A 19680-nucleotide genomic window follows, 5' to 3' on the forward strand; every position below is an offset into this window, starting at 1 on the left:
AGTCACGCAGACCCTGATGTAGATGGTGCCCTCTGGGGCTTTGCTGGCTGGCAGCCCTGCGATGTCTCTGTCCTTCAAGGAGCCTTGGGCCCAGGGACACTTCAGTAAGAACATCACCACCATTAATGATCTGAAAACACCATTTTCATGCTGACTGTGAATGTGAACTCTGCTTCAGAGGAATCTCTCTCTTGTCTTCAGAGCACATATTTAAAATATTTCTTCCCAGCCCAGAGGAAAACCTAAGTGTATTCGCAGGTGGTGATTCTGTTACCATAAAAGCACTTACGATGAGTTCAATGGTTAGCTGTACATCAAGGTCGCCTGAATGAACTGTTGCCTTTAAACCTCAGGTCCTAAATGATTTGCAGAGAGTGTCCAAGTTCACGAGCTTTCCATGCCCAGTTTTACTGTGGAAGCCTCTTCCTTTCAGACCATAAGTGAGCTTAGAAAAAGTACATAATAAATATATTTTGCTTATTGTTGGAAGAACAAAGGCAAAAACCAGGTGTCCTATTATGCCTACTCCATTTATTTCTTATGTGGCGCTTTTTACTAAGCATCCAATATGATTCCACCCATTCTGGATTGCATTTAAGATTTTCCCCTCGTATAGATACCCCAAAACATAGAAGGACTCTATCAAGGACAGGGAGCTCCCCTTATATTCTTGTCATTAGTGAATATTTATGAATATCTGATAGCTCTTAACCTGTCACCTGAGTCTTCTTCAGATCTAAATAAGACTTTTTATTTTACATAGTTTCCTACACCAGCACAATATTTCTGGAGCCGCTTCACTGGGAGGATTCTGTCAACAATCAGCATTCCACTGGCATTAACATGCAATAAAAGACAATGAAGCATGACTCAATTAAACTGCAAAAAAACCGTCTTCAGATAACATTAACTCAGTAGGCTTCAAAATCTATGTGGGGCCTCTGCCGCATGGCTAGCATTAAGGTCAGTGCTTTGAAAACACATGCCTAAGCATTGAACAAACCCAGACACACAAGATGATTTAGAAGAAAGATCAAAACTCTGTTTTACCTCCTTCCATACCGTATCCAAGTGTTTCACAACTTAGTGTATGCAGTATCAATGAGGTCTCCCCGCTGTGAAGATTAAGAACAAAATTTCCCTTCAAGTTGTCAATGTAAATTTCATTTACAGAGAAGATACAGTTTGGGAGCCCTTTCGAGTGAGATCTATTTAAAACAAACAAACAGGCCAAAAGATTATGTGGGGAGTGGTTCTGAAAAAATATGTAAGCACCCGAAATATGAACTCACGGACACCTGATATCGGGGTATGCCAATCAACATATTTCCGCAACCAGAAAAGAGTCTCAGAATAAAACTGCCAAGGCTTGAGAGAAAAGATGGAGCTCTTTTACAAATATGTTGATGACGCACTTACAGCTCACATAACCAGGAGGGCTGGATATGTTCCTTACAGAACCAGGGGTTTTTTTGTTGGTTTGCTCTGTTTTTTGCTGTAGTTGAAATATTTAACGCTCTAGGTTTAAATCATCAATATTTTAGGTTTCATTATAGTGAACACTTAATCATTTCAGTGAAAACTGCTCTCATTGAACTAAAACGTTAAAGATAAAAACAGATTCAAATAGTATACAGTAAAAATTTTCAAAGATTTCATTGTTTGGGGAAATTATTAAAATTCTTTTGCTTCAGTTGTAACAAAAGGCATAGATAAATGACCAGGGACACATGTCAAGCTCATGGGTAAATAGTAAAGGAAAATGCTCTGGCACATTTAAGATATGATATTTATAAATTCCAAATTTCTTTTGAGCTGAATTTCTTTTGTAAGAAAGCTATTAAAATATGCCAATAGAAGTGGGAATCAAATAAAAACAATCTTTTATTTTTTTTTTTTAAAGATTTTATTTATTTATGTGACAGAGAGACAGCCAGCGAGAGAGGGAACACAGCAGGTGAGTGAGAGAGGAAGAAGCAGGCTCCCAGCAGAGGAGCCCGATGTGGGACTCGATCCCGGAATGCCGGGATCACGCCCTGAGCTGAAGGCAGACGCCTTAACGACTGCGCTACCCAGGCGCCCCAATCTTTTATTTTTTTTAAAGATTTTATCTATTTATTTATTTGAGAGAGAGAGCACGAGCAGGGGGAGGGGCAGAGGGAGAGAGAAGCAGACTCTCTGCTGAGCAGGGAGCCCAACGCAGGACTTGATCCCAGGACCGTGGATCATGACCTGAGCCGGAGGCAGCTGCTTAACTGACAGAGCCACCCAGGCGCCCTAAAAACAATCATTTAAAGTAGACCTTTAAGATAAATTTATACATTAAAATATATCTTTTTGATACTGTAGAAATTAAAATACCTGTTGAAATCATAGGTTCATCTAAAATCATCAAAAATGGGGACGCGTGCGTGGCACACAGTCTGTTGAGCGTCCGACTCCTGGTTTTGGCTCAGGTCTTGATCTCAGGGTCATGGGATTGAACCCCGTGTGGGGCTCCACGCTCAGCACTGGGTCTGCTTGGGAGTCTCTCTGCCTCTCCCTCTGCCCCTCCTGCTCACGCTTTCTTTCTCTCTAAAAAGAAATACATCTTTAAAAAATTTTAAAAATAAACCTATCAACAATGATGGCAATTGAGTGACTAAATGCCTAATACAGACAATCACTGTTTGTGATACTCAGAAGCCAGAAATATAAAATGGGAACTTAAAAAAAAAATGGAAATTCAAGTTATGAAGGCAACTAATGAGGATAATTTAGAAGAAGGAAGGATTTTTCTGTTCGGATATATTAAAATATTAATGTACTAATCTTTTTAAAAAAAACACTAAAAGTTTACTGGTTGTATTAGTTTCCTACAGCTGCTGTGACAAATTACCCCGAAGTGTGGTTTAACAAATGCAAAATGTATTCTCACCGTTCTGGAGCCTCGGAGGGGAGAATCTGTCTCCTGGTCTTTTGTAGCTTTTAGGCGCCCCTGTAGTCCTGGGCACATGGCCCCTTCCTCCACCTTCAAAGCTGCACAGAGTCTTCTCCTTTCTGTAGTCAGATCACCTCCTGCCTCCCTCTCTCATTAGGACACCTGTGATCCCGTTAGAGCCCACCCAGATCATCCAGGATAATCTCCCCATCTCAAGATTCTTGATCACATCCGCAAAGTCCCTTTTGCCATACAAGGTAATCATCACAGGTTCCAGGGAATAAGACATGGGTGTCTTTGGGATCATTGTTCAGTCTACCACACCAGTCCAAAAAACATATTTTAGAATTCTCACCTCCATTCTAGGAGTTGTACAAGTTATTGCTTTCATCATCAGCTTTACTTAGCCTATGTCATTATTTCCACGGACCATCAATGGCCGGTTGATCATCATTTTCTTTCAACCCAAGGTCTCTCTGGGAGGATCTCAGAGGTCTCTCAGCCCAAGCTAGTGACACTAGGCAACATAATGAAGGGCATTGCTTTGACAGCTAGATACAAACTTCACTATTCTTCCCATTACTAGTCATATGGATGAATGTGTTGTGTTTTGTTTTGTCTTGTCTAATCAATGGATAAGTAATATAGATTTCAAACCAAAACACCCTTTTCAAAATTTTTCCTAACTGGGAAGGATAATTTTTAAAATTTTTCTCTTCTTTAAAAAGTGCTAATTATTTCTTGAGCAGGCCTGGCATAGTGGAAATAACAGGGCTTTGGAGTTACAGCTCTGGGCTTACTACTGACTGGGTCACTTTCCACCTTTTATATTCAAAAACTTATTTACAAAAAATGCACAGTAAAATAGGATCGATTTACCACTGTTCAGTATGATCTGCTGAATGAACTCAGATGTGATTGATAAAGTAACGTGAAAATAGTAATGATCTCATTAAGCCCTCGATAAATAGCATATATTATAAATGTGAAATAGTGTTACTAAGCCTGATAAACGCCAGACATTGGTAAATGAAAGTTACCATTTTATTTAAATTATCATTGAACTGGCGATTCCCACAATCTCCTCCACCTCAGCATTTGTGTTATATCATTCCAAGATGCTTATATTAAAAATTCAGGCAAAGCTTCAATGAGTTGGTGTGACTTAGATATCAGAACAATAACTTGAAGAATCCCTTTGATAGTGACGAAGATAGAGGTATTTTTCTAGATCATAGAAGGCTAGTAAGAAAATCCACATACTAAGGTGTAAAGAAAAATTCCTTTCCCTTACAAAAATATTTGAAGTCATTCTCCTGAGAAATGCCTACTTTATATATCATTCTTAAGGAGGTAAAGAAGCTGATCGAGCAACTGTCCTTGCCAACAGAACACAGATCTCAAATCTGCCGCGATTGGTCACTAACGTGCTCCGAAGCAGTCTAGAGTTTCTCAGATCTCCATAGGATATGTCATTAAATCTTCTCCTCCTGCTGGGTCTGACTTCTGGGAAAAAAAGCATATGGTATAAAAATTACTATATTTGGTAGTGAATACTAATGATCCCTCAGGAGGCTCATCCTTTAGTTTCTTTGGCCTTTAGCATCTAGTTGGTTCTAAATGGGACAGGATTTGATTTGATTTAATAATCTTTTTGAATTTATGGTTCAGATTTACAGTATAAAATGTATCTGTAAAATCAGATACCCACATACATGGAGAGACATATACATTTATTTTTGGTGTGATCCCATTAACAGATGGTAAGATTAAGGCAAGAAAAACCCAGGACTGTCCAAAGCTAAGTTTACAGAGGTGTTCGTTCCTCTTAAATTAGCAAAATCTGGAAATAGATTCAACACAAACCCCCCCCCCCACAGACATATAAGTGATATAAGGTAACACTGTGTTTCTATAGCGTGAGAACTGGAAGTGATGTCATACAGACTAGAAAGCTGTATATCAATTTCTATACAGACAATGTCTTAATCGTTGTATGGAATGACAGAAGAAAGTGTTTTGAAATGCACAGAAATTATTCTATGATCTATACAAAAACAATCAATAACATTTTCTGTGTTACAATAAATTTGCGAGTTTCACACGTGTTATGTTACACAGGGCATATTCTGTAATATTCAAAACCCGGCATGGTTAATAAAAATAATTCCAGGGAAAGAACTAAGAGAAATTTGGTTAAAGATGTAATTTTACGTCACAAAAACAGCTTCCTAAATATTTATCTAAAGTTCATTATGCTGGCTCAGTACTGTAAGAAATAGGATTGTGTTACACGGTAGGACAGTAATAGTTTCACCTTTGATGGCATAAATCACTTGGCTAATTTGGCTAATAACATCAATAGTTAGTACGCAAATTTTATTTACCAAGGCCAATAGAAAGAATTCTCAGAAGTTGGGTTATATTTGGATCAAATGTCACTGTAAAAATAAGACAAGAGAGATTCCATAATACATACTGTTATTTTCTAATGTATCCATAATGAAAAACTCCATCGTGAAAAATAATATAAAATACGGATTTTGTATCAAAACTCTGCCAAAAAGTACGTTCACATCAGAAGTTAATAGCACTGGGGAATTAACCGATTAATATAAAAACAAATACATACGACAGATATTTCTTTGTTCTTCACTTGCCATGATGCAAACTGCAAGAATTTTCACCTTTAAGGGTTCAAGAGTTTAATCAATGTCAATGTCTGATCTTCTGGAGGCGATAAAGAACAGTCTGTCTAGCGATACCCAACAGAACATCACTTTGTCAAGCCACAAAGCGCCCAAAAGCTTGTCAAGTAAGTTACCAGAAACCTCTTTGTGGTTAGAACTCAGCTCCTTCCTGCTTGACCTATTATTTGATATTTGACCACTTGGTTGCAAGACACTTGCTCTTTCTAGCTGAAATGTCACTGGGGCATCTTGTCAGCTCCCCGACATCTCGGCCTGACATACAATTTTACTTTTGTGTGCTACAAGGCAGAAAATGCAGGGCAATGGCCTTGTTTTAAATTCTGTCAGCATCAAAGATGGGCGTCACTCTTGGGTCCTACCAACAACCCAAACAAAAAAGGAGTCTCTTTTGAAGGTCAAAACAGCCATTACCTTGAAGTTTTTCAGCTCATACTCTTTCGTATTACCTGCTCTCCTGGTGTGGGCACCGTCCTCACAAAGTGCCTCACCATACCACAGAAATCCTCCCGGCACGATTGCTCCACTTTCTCATCAAATGCAGGCTTGAGAAAAGGATGAGTTTTCAATGCCTGCAGGGACCAGATTCAGCAGTTAACTTAACTTGTTCAAATGGGCAAGTGGTATCATGTAGCTTTACAAGGAGCAACCTGACCTTCTCACATTGACCAGGAGTGACATTATTGTGCAGGAGGGGAGGCAGTCACATCATTTCTGTTTTGCACAACCTGCTTAAAGTTTGCAACTAAATGCTTGTCTTCAGCCGAGCTGACAAGAGAGAAGAGGGGGCTCAGTGAACCATGGCAGGGCTGCCATGAAATGACAGGAATCATTGGCATACATTTCAAATAGCTCTTTCAATCCTATTAAAGTATTGCGGTCCTGCTTTAAAATAGACAAGTATGAAACAACTTTGATAGATAGAGACTAAAATGGCTTATTGATTTTTTTAAGTCTGAAGGAAATTACCCAAAATGTGTCATTCTTTAACATTTAAAAATATGTTACATAAAAATGAGCAACTGTGATAATAAATAAAACTTAGAAGGAAAAAAGTTGGCTATTTCATTATTCAAGGAGATACAGGGACCAGCACACATCAAGATTGCACACAATTTTTAGAAACCACTGCCACTTGTGCTGAAACAAAATTCAACGGATAAGAAAATCCCCCTTCAAAACAATTTTAATTGTCCTGTTAACTCCTCCTGCATTTTTTTTTATTTCATAAAGTCATTATCCAATCTGAGTTGGTCGCTTGGCGTTAGCAGACATGGTCGCTGAAGAGGAGTGAGATGATGTCAGAGGATTTATAAATGTCTCCTTTAAGAACGTGTAAGTTGTATCCAGTTCAGCTTGCAATGGCAAAAAGTCCCCCACACCAACTGTGTCAGCAGGAAGAGCAGCTCTTGAAGCAACGGAGAGATTTGAATGGTCTCGTGATTCTATCTACAATACAAAGAAGAAAAAACAAATAAACATAGAATCGAAAATTCTGAAACAGAATCGAAAATCAGAAACAGGGAAGTGGGGGCCAAAATCATTGTAATATAAGATGGGGTGGAAATGCCATTTCTAATTTTGCCATAATCTGTATGATAATATATAAATATTAAATTATTTTCCTAGCGTGATTGAATCCCTTCTGTGTTCGATGTCATGAACTTTTCTGGAGTTTGCCTAAACACTGAAACATTGTGTAAAACTTTTATAAAGTTATTGCATCAAAGAGTCAATGCAATCAGGCATTTTTGCCTCTGCTTCCATAGGCAATCTCCAGAAACCAATGCTAAGAGTGTTTATTTCATTATGCCATACAATATATGCTATATAATATGGAAGATCCGACTGCTGAGAAAATGAACTGTGGGTATTTATGTTTTTAAAATCTATCAGCCTGACTCATTTAATTGACAAATACAGCACAAAGAAAAATAAGTCAATTATAGTGACCTCTAGGAAATAGTACAATGAGATATAAAATGCCAAGGAAATGAATTTTTTTGCCTTTTCCTTTGATAATAATGCCACTGCTCTGTTTTAATAAAAACTGCTCTATTAAAAGTATTTGGAAATCGTGTGTCAAAACATGGGATGGCAACATGAAAACTATTTGTCCGTATTTTAAAACATTGCTGGTATCCAGAAACTACTAGAAGTCAAATCAAAGAAACCCACACATCCATGATGCGCTTGAAAACAGAACTAATATTTTGATGAAGGCTTCAGTAACACTGATAATCAGTAAATATTTAACATGAATGAGTCTTATCAGTAAAGCAGATAGGTACCATTATTTTATGACATTTATTGATAGTAAGTAACTATTGATCAATTGTATGTCAGAATTTTCCAGATTCCCAGCAAACAAATGTTCTTGAGATAATAAGTCTAGTCATGAGTGTCTCCATTAAAAACCACACTTTACATTGCAGAATTAAAAAAAAAAACCCTTTTTGGTAGATTCTCGTACAGTTTTGACACTAAAATCACATGAACTATACACAGATCTGCTTTATTAAGTCACATCCTACAAAACCACTCCTACATGTGAAAATAAGAGGGAAGCCGTCACTGGCTTTAGGACACTATTAGCAATGCAACTGTTGTATATGTTACCATTTTTGAGGATTTTTTTTTAACTACAACTGGAGAAAAATCGATGGCTGCCTCTAACACCTAGTTCAGCAATTTTCTTTGATCTCTGTTCTTTTGATTTCTTGATACTCCACTGCAAGCCTACAGCTGACGGAAATCATCCCTTTTCATACTGTTAAAAAAAAAAACCACCTAAAATGACCACTTGAATGACTTTATGAAGGAGAGGGTTTAGTTTATCCCGATGGAAGGAAAAGACATCCTGAGACCAGGTGTGGACCCTGATGAGCAACGCTGATAAGCTTGCTGACGGGTCTCATTCCATCCGAGGCTGGAGCTGCAAATTCCTGCACGTCTACGGCTCCTAGAGTCACCTTTTCTAATTTTTTTTTTTCTGTTTGTCTGAACGGGCAGCATCATTACCTGATTGATTTTGCTGCTATAAAGACTCTAGTGCTCTCTACTAACTTCTCCTTCGGTCAGACCTGAGGGCAGAGGGAGTACCAGAAAGGCCAGAGATGGTGGGGCCTGATTTTCTTCTTAATAAAATTTAGGGATAGCCAGAGTATTCTTTATTATGATAAAAGAAAACTGTCAGGCGAGGCTTCAAAAGTTTGTTGTTACATCTTTATATCTCAAGTTCTGGTCTAAGAAAACTATACATGAAAAGAGAGCAGTGTGCAAAATCGGACCAAGGAAGGTCAGGGAGTCTCGGAGGGTATTTTGTTCTGATGCCTTCGACTAGAGACACAGAACCATGCCACACTGACCAGTCACCCCTGTTGGCAATATTAAAGGTATACATGATTTATGTCAATCTATATTCTGTTCTTGAAGTTTCCTTTCTTGTTCTCGTGATTCCATCAGCCTAGCACATTACACATGAGGAAGACCGTCCTTTAGGGAAGGCCTCTAACTGCTCCTTTCTCCTTAATATTCGATAGATCTTGGCATTCTACAAAGGGGTCCTCTTTTGCCCTTTCTCATCTTAACTTTTTAATATGTCAATTTTCCACCAGCTTGACCAAAAGCATCTTTTCATCTAATATAACTTTTTTTTAACTAAATCATCTTGAAATGGGATGTTGAGTATTTCCCTAGTATTTCAAATCAGACTCACTTTTTGCATGCTACCTTCTGACCTTTAATGTCCTAACCGTGGAAAATGACCTTTATGAAAACAGATTTTTTTTTAAGATTTGCACCCCCAAAAGGTATGCCCTACACCAAGTAAACAGATTTGCTGTTGTGTAAATGAAAACATGTTTCTCTTTTTTTTGCTAGTAGGGTAATTTGCTACACTCCATACACTGCTAGAAAATAGGGTTGTTGTTGTTGTTTTTTTCATGAAATGGGGGAGGGAATCTGATTTTAAGTCACTTAATAGCTTGTAAACAAGCCAGCAAAAATTCTGGTGAAATCTGGATTTGAGAATGTGATGTTAAAAAAAACAAGGGGGGGGGCGCCTGGGTGGCACAGCAGTTAAGCGTCTGCCTTCGGCTCAGGGCATGATCCCGGCGTTATGGGATCGAGCCCCACATCAGGCTCCTCCGCTATGAGCCTGCTTCTTCCTCTCCCACTCCCCCTGCTTGTGTTCCCTCTCTCGCTGGCTGTCTCTATCTCTGTCAAATAAATAAATAAAATCTTTAAAAAAAATTAAAAATAAATAAATAAATAAAATTAAAAAAAAAACAAGGGGGCTTTGGGGGATGGGGCGATGGACACTGGGGAGGGTATGTGTTGTAATAAGCACTGGGTATTATATCAGACTGATGAGTCACAGACCTGCGCCCCTGAAACAATACATTATATGTTTAAAAAAAACAGAAACAGGGGCGCCTGGGTGGCTCAGTCGTTAAGCGTCTGCCTTCGGCTCAGGGCGTGATCCCGGCGTTCCGGGATCGAGCCCCACATCAGGCTCCTCTGCTGGGAGCCTGCTTCTTCCTCTCCCACTCCCCCTGCTTGTGTTCCCCCTCTCGCTGGCTGTCTCTCTCTCTGTTAAATAAATAAATAAAATCTTAAAAAAAAAAAAAAACAGAAACAACAAAACCTTTCACCGTGAAAAAAAAAAGAAATACGAACTTTCTCTTGTTACAAACAGTATCCAGAAATACATCATAACACTTATAATATAACACAGAGAGTAAAAGACAGTTAAATAACTTTTTTATCAGAGACCATTAAAAATTAATATTCACCGCCTGATCTTACATTTTAAATCCGTAAAGTCCATGGTCATTTGAATTACTTTTTAAACTGCTGAGGTGTTCTGGTACTCTCTCATGTAAATCTAAATTTAAGTAATTTTTCAAAAAGAGATTAGTTACCTGAAATAAAAGCTAGGTGTCATGGAATCTTTATGGAAGCACTTTTATTTACTCAATAAGCTGTAAATGATTCTATTTGAACTGTTACAGTCCACCAGCTAAATATATATTCACAATACAGGATGTGTTCACTACATTTCTGCATTTCAAAAATTTTTATGAAATACAGTAATTGGACATGTCTAATAGCTATTTTTCAAGGCTTTAATATCTTAGTTTTCTAAGAGTGTTTTCCCAACAAAGTAAATAAAGCATTAGTCTAATAATACGATAATCACTCAGTAAGTTGTCTATAAATGAAAGCCATTTTGCAGACCCAGGCTTCTGAAACAATGACACCAAACTGTTTGCCTCCCACGTGGCATATACGATCGAGTTAAGTCCTCTGGAATCTAGTACTCTGAAAAGTGAGGGCTGATGTGATTTAGTAAGCCGGATGCTACTGCAGGGAGATTCTGCCAGGCACATAGTAGGAGCCCTGGACTGGACAGCCAAAGACTACGGTTTTCCCTCCCACTTCTGTTACAGTCTAGCTGGGCCGTTTCCGGCATGGGAATTAGTCCCTCCACGTATCATGTGCCTGGACTATAAAATAAGGAGCTACACCCTTTACAGCTCTGAAGTTCTGTAGACCCACATACCCCACGCGTGATGGCATATGACATAATGTTAATGCCCAACTCTTGTGGATGGTGTTAACCCAGAAATCAGTTTCCCAAATACAGTACTTGAAATTTTGAGGAGACATAGATAGGAGGAATGCACATTGCACATGGTTCTTTAAAAAGTTGCATAGAGGGACAGCCTGGGTGGCTGAGTCGGTTAAGCAGCTGCCTTCGGCTCAGGTCACGATCCCAGGGTCCCGGGATCAAGTCCCGCATTGGGCTCCTTGTTCAGCGGGAGGCCTGCTTCTCCCTTTGCCCCTCCCCCTGCTCATGCCCGCTCTCTCGCCCGCGCTGTCTCTCTCACAAACAAATAAAACCTTTTTTTTTAATCGCACAGATAATAAGATTAGCCACAGTTTAGATGATGTGGCTTCATTCAATTAAATTCTATAGTACCTTTTTTATGACTTTGACCTCCACGACGATGTTTTAAGCTCTGTGAATTATTGACGGGTTTTTAAGTAGGGTGTGCAGCGACACATAAACTGATGAAGGAATCAAAGTACCCACCAGAGGGCCTGACAATAAGGCTCTCTCGCCATTGCTACTTTACTGCTAACGTGTTCTTACCACCAGCGTCTCCCGACTCAGTATCACAGTTTTCTTCCCTCCAAAGACTTCCAGTTAGTTAACCAAATTCTGTCTATTTTCCAGTTCTGCCATGCTGGCGTCCTAGGACGCTGCAGTCTGCACAGAGTTGGCAATAATCACATCTATAGTTTTCTCTTATGGAGTGGTCCGATATCTACCTGATACATACATACAGGCACACATACATATAACACGCACTTGATAAAATATTTGTGTGTATTATATTCCCTTGCTATGTGTATTCACATTCATACATTATGTATGGATACATGCCCATACATATATGTGTGTGTATATATAAACATATACGTACACCCACTATCACATCATTAAATACTTATTCCTTATAGCTAGAAGCCGAATTTTGAGTTACCAATGCCAAACCTGTGGGAATATTTTATGCACTCTTTTCCTCATAAGTCGTGAAACCGTAGTGCAGACCAGTTTGGCTCTTTAGCTCATGGACATCAAGACACATGGGATATGTGAGTCAGTGGAGCATTGTAAAGAAGTCTCTAGATAGGGAACAACCTAAGAGGCCTTAAACCTAGAGATTACGAAGGAAGGGCAACCACCGAGACAGAAACAAATAGAAAAGAGAGAGAGAAGATATTAATAACAGACTTGATTCATGTTACAATTTTGTCCTCAAGTGGACGTTCAACAATGGTTCGAGAGCCAGATCTCTAAAGTCAATCTATCTGGTTCAAATTCAGCCTTGACTACTCAGTTAATGTGGCAGAGTAATCAGCCTAGCAGTCTTGATTCCTTGTGCCTCCTTCTAAGCATATCCTTGGCTATGGGGCTGTGCAGCTCTTGGCTTTTTTTGTCCAGCCTCATCTACCATTTCCTCCCCTGTAGTCCACGATCCAATCACATGGAACTTGTGTCCCCTATACACGATGCCCCCCTGCCTCTTGCCTGCTTCCTACCTGTCCGCTGCCAGAGTATCCTTCTGTCCTTCGTGGGGTGAGTGCTCCCCACATCTTTCAGACTCTGCTCAACGTTTCCCTTTTTGGAGGCCTTTCCCAGATCCCCACTCGCCCTTCCCTAACTACAGTGCGCTGTGACACCCGGTCACACTTTTACATACCCTCTTAAGTGTTTATTTTTATATTTTTACTCATTTGTATGTACTTCTCTCTCCCCTATAAAACTCTGAGCTCCTGGTGCAATGCAACCAGGACTTTGTATTCCTAGCACTTAGCAGAGTATCTGGGGCTAAGTAAGATTTCTGATGAACAAACCACTCAGGTTGGTCTCCCATCGCTCTTTGGTCATTTCGCGTACACATAGATTTTGCCCCCAGTTCAAAGTAGCACAGTATACTGGAAAGGATATGGACTTTGAGGCTGGAGAAACCTTGGGTTCCACACTCGATCCTGCCATATGTATTAACCATGTGACCTTTGACAAGTTACCGAGCCTGTGTCAGTCTGCATCCTTACCTTGAAGCAGGAATAATAATCCCTCCTAGGGTTGTTATAAGGATTAAATGAGATAACAGACACAAAAGCAGAGCTTTCAGCAGCTCCCCTTCTCCTCCTCTCCTTCTACGCTTCTCAGATGATAATAAATTCCCAAGTTATAACCATAGCTAACAGGCATGGGGCATCAGGCCCTGTGCTAGGTTTAGCTTTATAGGCACTATCTCGCTTCTCACAACGACTCAATGAGAAAGTACTACGCTACCCTCATTTTACAGTTGAAGAACTGGGGCTCAGCGAGTAGAATAAATTGCTCCATGGTGCACAGCTTGGAACGTGGTAGAAAAAGATGTGACTCTTGATCCATCTGATTCTTCTCCCCTAATGCTCGACCACGACCTTACCATGCTGCCCAAAGAAGACAGCCTCGGGCTTATTTTATATCCAGAACAGTTTCATAAACATAGCAGAGGCTCAACAAATCTCTGTGAAGCTGGGAAATAAAAGTACATAGATTGTACTAGAGGCTAAAAATAAATGTTTATATTTTTTGATAACATATTTTATTATAGTGCCACATTTGAATAGCCATGGTACTGGAGTAAATAAATAGATCTTATAGCATTGACATAAAATAAAAGTTCTAGCCTTTCACCAAAGGAGCTCATATGTTGTTATATTCAGAGATAAAATTCAGCACTGAAGTTTAAATTATACTCGAACATTTAAACTTTAATTTTAAATTACTTTAAAGATGTCTGGTGCCTGACAAGATAACAATTCCCATTTTCTTCTCTTGGGTGTTTAGATTTCCTGACATGACTGAGGTTGGAAAAAGAGTCAAAGAATTTTCCCGGGTAGCTTTGTTCTTTCTTTTCCTACTTTCTTTCCCAACCCTGTGCTCTCAGCCTGCTCCCGCCCTGGTAATTCTGATACACCTGATGGTAAGAATGCCAGGAATGGTCAGAAAACGCAAAGGTGGCCATTCTTCTTCTGTGTCTTAGAAAAATGTAGTTGCAAAAAATTCAGGGGGAATTTGAAACGTAAATATTTCCATACACCCAAGTATATACGAAGGTACAAAACCGAATAAATAAAAACTTGGGCATACCATTTAGAAAACATGGCATCGAAAAACTGAAACGACGAGCTGATAAAAGTGGTGCAACACACACAATGGCCATAAGAGTGACTTACTTTTTTTTTCTTTTTTAAGATCTTATTTATTTGACAGAGAGAGAGCACAAGCAGGGGGAGCAGCAGAGGCAGAGGGAGAAGCAGACTCCCCACTGCGCAGGGAGCCCGATGCAGGACTTGATCCCATGACTCTGGACCATGACCTGAGCCAAAGGCAGACGCTTAACCGACTGAGCCACCCAGGCATCCCTAGAGTGACTTTCTTAATTGTCAACAGATTCATGCAACTGAAGAAAAAAGAGAACCTAATTAGAAAGCAGACTAAGGATAGTCTAGTATTAAGATTGGGTTTAGTTGTAACAGAAAACTCAAAATGTCAGTGGCTTAAATAAGATTGTTTATTTCTCTCTGATATGACTGTTTGAAGTTATCAGGAATCCAAACAAAAAAACAAAAACAAAAACAGAACCCAAACTGCCTCTGTCTTGGGCTCTGTGGCCTTGGTATGTGCCTTCCACCTCAGGGCCCAAAATAATTGCTTAAGTTCCAGCCATATGTCTGCACTCTAGCCAGAAGAGAGGAGGACAAAGACAAGGAGGCACCATTTACATTTAAAGACACTTCCTAAAATCACAACACTTTTGCTTACATCCCATTGGTCAGAACTTGGGTTACATGTCTAATTAAACTTCAGGGATGTCAGAAATGTAACTCCCCCCCCACCCCCCGAGTGGCTCAGGTAATATTCAGAGGTTTTATTACTAAGAAACAAAGAGAAAACAGTATCAGGAAACCACTGGCAGTCTCTGCCTCAGATACAAATTGGCCTTTTGGTTGGAAAGGGAGGAATACAATAACCAATAAATATGAAAAAGTGCTAAACCTCATTCATAATTTAAAAAATGCAACACAAGGGGCACCTGGGTGGCTCAGTTGGTTAAGCGTCCGACTCTTGATTTTGGCTCAGGTCATGATCTCAGGGTCCTGAGATCGAGCTCCAATCCGCTTGAGATTCTCTTCTCTCTCTCTACCCCTTCCCCCAGCTGCTGCGGGCTCTTGCGCATGCGCTCTCTCTCTCTCTCTCTCTCAAATAAATAAATAAATAAATAAAATCTTCAACAAAAAGAGAGAGAGAGAGATGCAACAGAAAACATGCCAATGAAGCTGACCTTGCACCTATAAGATAGGCAAAAAATTAGATGTCTGATGATGCCCACTGCTGAGAGACAAGCTCAGACCATGCAGGCAGGGATGCTGGTGCAACCTTTCTGGAAGACAGAATTCTTCCTGACCATTGATCCAGCAATTCCATTGCTAGGCATTTCCTCTCTGGCCACACTCACAAGAGTTCACCAAGGTAAGCAGACAGATGTGTTCATTGAAGCATTTTTATTTTTTTTTTTTACAGAAAAACAGTTTTTAAGTAAAACCAAAGGATCCATGCACCAGAGTGCTACTCAAGGGAAGTATGACACAAACAGAATACAACCATCAAAAAACAATTAAGGTTCACAATGTAAATACAAATATATAAATATGTCTAAGTGAAAAAAGAAGGTTTGAAATTATGTGCGTGTGTCTAGAGAGAACCCACTTGTATTTTAAAAATAAATAGAAGACACACACAGGCATACATATACCTACTTTTCTTTCTGAAAAAGGAGTCACAAGAAAGTGTTCATTACCTTCGGAGTGTGGACGAGGGGAAAAAAAGCTTTGAAAGTTCAAATTTTTCTTTCCATGGTTTTTATCTTTAAAACTATTTGAACTGGGGTGCCTGGGTGGCTCAGTGGGTTAAGTCTCCACCTTCAGCTCAGGTCATGGTCCCAGAGTCCTGGGATCAAGCCCCACATGGGGTTGCGTGCTCAGTGGGAAGCCTGCTTCTCCCTCTCCCTCTGCCCCTCCCCCCTGCCCCTGTCCCTGCTCGCTCTCTTGCTTGCTCTCTCTCGCTCACTCTCTCAAGCAAATAAATAAAATCTTAAAAAAAAAAACAACTATCTGAACCATGAACAAAGGCTATGAAACTTCGCAAAAGTCAAACTACAGCTGATTAACAAATGGGAAAAAATGGTAACCTCAAATAGTCATCAGAAATAGAAAGTAAAAGGGTATTTATTTGTTGCCAATCAAAATTGTATTTTAAGAAATTATGATACTAAGTGTTAGTGAAGGCATTATGAAACAGGCATTTATAAATTGGTAGTGATTGTATAAATTGATACTTTGACTATAATTTGGCAGCTTCCTTGAATGGATAATTCCATTTATGACTAGGTTCCTTATATCACTATTAACAGACAAAAATTGGAAATAATCCCATATTCAACAACAGAAGTATCTTTAAGTAAGCTATAGCCACTTGATGGAATATTATACAGCTATAAAATTTACGATTATGAACTTAAAGATAACACGGACAAAGGCTTAGGTCTCACCAGGGGTCAGAAAACTTTTTATGTAAAGGGTCAAATAATAATTTATGCTTTGCAGACCGTATGTCTTCTGTTGCAACTACTAAATCCTGCCATTGTCACCCAAAACAGCCACAGATGATATGCAAATGAATTAGTATCCCGTGTTCCAATAAAACTTTATTCATGAGCACTGAAATTTGGATTTCACATAATTTTCACATCATTTCTTTTTTCCAACCATTTAAAAATGTAAAAACCATTCCTAGCTTGCATGTGGATTTGGCCAACAGGCTTCAAACTTTGCCAACCCGAGCTAGACCATATATGTGAAAAGGTGATACACATAATCACATATGATAACTTGTCTTGAGTTATTGGAATTGTTGGCATTTTTTCCCGAAACTTCTGTATTTTCCAAATTATCTACAATTAGCATGCCTTGCTTTTATAACCAAAACCCTTTATTAAAAAAGACTAATTTTATGTATACTGAAACCCATATTTTAGTACAGTTATGACTCTGAAATGTGCAGTCAAAATGAAAACATAATTAGTTAAAGGCCTCAGAGGGTAGGTCTTTAACCAAGTGTTTTGCAAGTTTTGAAAAGGTCTTAATTTAGCTGAGGCCACTTTCCTATTTTACCATCTTTCATATCTAAACCATAGCCACAATCTCACACTGAGCAAACACAAATAATTATATGGAGTGACTTGTCTCTCTACCCCACAAAAGCAACTCCTTATGTACAGTGGCTACTTACAACTTGCGAGCCTTCATTTTATTCCAAATAGCACTTCCAGCTGCCAAATTACAACTTCTGTGGTCAAAATGTACACATGTCACACTCTATCTGGGAACCATTAGGCAGAAGTGTTCTGACCACTTTTTCATTACTCAAGAATTTCCTTTTAAACTTATACACCTTTTTGATTCAATGTCAAAAATGTAATAATAATCCGAAAACCATAAACGTAGACCTTTTAGCAGTATGTTTTTCCCCGGGGGGGATTACGACCATGCACTCAGGTAAAGAGAAGGGAAGACTCGTCTACAATTTAAAGTTGTCTGAAAGAGATGGCTTTCCTAAATCTTACCGACACCGTATCTGTCAATGACACACCTCAACAAAATTAGCAATAAACTCACCTTTTGAAATTTGAAACTCATTGTTTCCCATGCCCCCCCTTCCACTGTTGTTTCAAGTTATGTTCCCTCATTCCACTACATCACACCTAAAATTTCTAGCAATTCTTCACAGAATGCTGCGAACAGTCTTTACTCCCTTAGACCAGTGCTACGGCTGGGCCTTTCTGGAGTGGCTGGTGATCTTCAGTTGAAAGAACATGGTCCCTCTACTTCCCAGTGAGAGAGAAGCACTTCAGATGTAAGGCAGATCTTGTGATCTGGGGTTCACAGCTGTGGAATGCCTTCAAATCACAGCAAGCACTGGGGAGTATGTTCAAAAACAAAGCACTTAGCTGGCAATGACATTTCCTTTACATGAGAGGCAGGAATGTTATTTCTGATAGAAGCGGGCCATTTCCAGCAGTCTCAAACCAAACCCGTTATCTCTAGGGAGAACATCCTATAGAACCGTGAGAATAATGCAGCAACCACAAAATTCCAAAATAATATACCTACAGATTACATTTCAGGAATCCATTCCCTACATTATCAATTCCATATGACAGATTTTCCCCATGCTTGCATAATGCATAAAACATATCTAAACCCACATCCACCATTAGTATCCTAAATCAGCGCTATTCATTATTCTTTCAATGAATATCTATCGAGTGCCTACAAGGTGCCTGATACCGTTCTAGGTCCCGGGACAGAGCCGTGAATTACACACACAAAAACTGTCTGTCCTCAGGGGAGCTCCCACTGTCCTTAACTAATCTGACTCTGGAGCCAGTTCTCCTTAAATAATAGTTTGCTGAAATACTATATAACCACACAACTGCTTAATGCTTAAGTTTTGATGTACAGGACACTGGAGTTTACCAGCCTCACTGTTCCGTGGATATAGACGAGGTTCCAGATATGAGTTACGTTTCCCTGGTTCTTCCCTGACTTGCTCACACAAGACCTCAAATGTCCCGCACAGTCCGTCAGGAGTTGCTGGGTCTCCGCAATCCCTCCAGTGTATCAGTCCATATGCGTGATGTCTCTACACAGAACTGGCCATATGCCCACCCCTCCCCCTCTGTCACCTGAAGACCGTGACAACGCTGATGAACCCAGTGTCTCACCGTGTCTGTCATAAAACATTTCTTTCAGTTTCCATGTAGAGGGCCTCTTTCTAAGAGTCCAGATGCTGGTCCCTAGGCCTGTATGGAGGAGAAGCACTGGACGGTTGTCTCCACTTCCCATCTCCTCCTCTGGGCCCCTGCCCACAAAACCTCCACTCATCCTTTACCAGTCGCCCAAACGCTCCTTCAAATGAACTTCCTCACAGCCTGCACACCAATTTTTCAAAAAAGGTTAGCCTCATTTGAAATGCAGTTTGGGCTCAGGGTAGGATGTCCACAAGACGATGATTTTGACACAGGCTTCCAAGCTGCTTACCAAATTTTTTTCTTGAGTTATTTAAGAAAGTGTCTCTTTGTTTTCTCTAACTTAAACGCACTTTTAATATTTGTATACAAGTTATCTCTTTGGTCTTCTATTTCTTACTTCATCTCTTCTTTATTGTCTATTTGCTTATTATTTAAGAGTATTCAAATTTGCTATTGAAGAAAAAAGGAAGAAAAAAGTGGATAGATGAAACTCAAAAGAAGTGTTAAGGCTAAAGGATGAGTCAGCCAGTAGCCTGTGAGACACAGGCAGAATCCACATGTTGAGAACGTAGTAAGTTAGTGCCCTAAAAGACAGGTTACTTATAGAATG

General features: G+C 39.5%; 1 protein-coding gene across 3 annotated transcripts in view; it reads right to left on the reverse strand.

Annotated features, from left to right (window-relative positions):
* Window positions 1–4632: 4632 nt before the first annotated feature.
* CCDC171 (coiled-coil domain containing 171) overlaps window positions 4633–19680 on the reverse strand; it is a 293932-nt gene continuing 278884 nt past the window's right edge. For all 3 annotated transcript variants that reach the window (XM_087869628.1, XM_045780223.2, XM_045780224.2), the window contains one exon: window positions 4633–7077. In XM_087869628.1, the coding sequence (XP_087725754.1) occupies window positions 6865–7077 (213 nt within the window). In that variant the 3' untranslated portion in view covers window positions 4633–6864. The remainder of the gene's footprint in view (window positions 7078–19680) is intronic.

The sequence above is a fragment of the Ursus americanus genome, chromosome 18 (genome assembly GCF_024610735.1).
Source record: "Ursus americanus isolate L20-20 chromosome 18, mUrsAme1.1.p, whole genome shotgun sequence".
Taxonomy (NCBI): Eukaryota; Metazoa; Chordata; class Mammalia; order Carnivora; family Ursidae; genus Ursus; species Ursus americanus.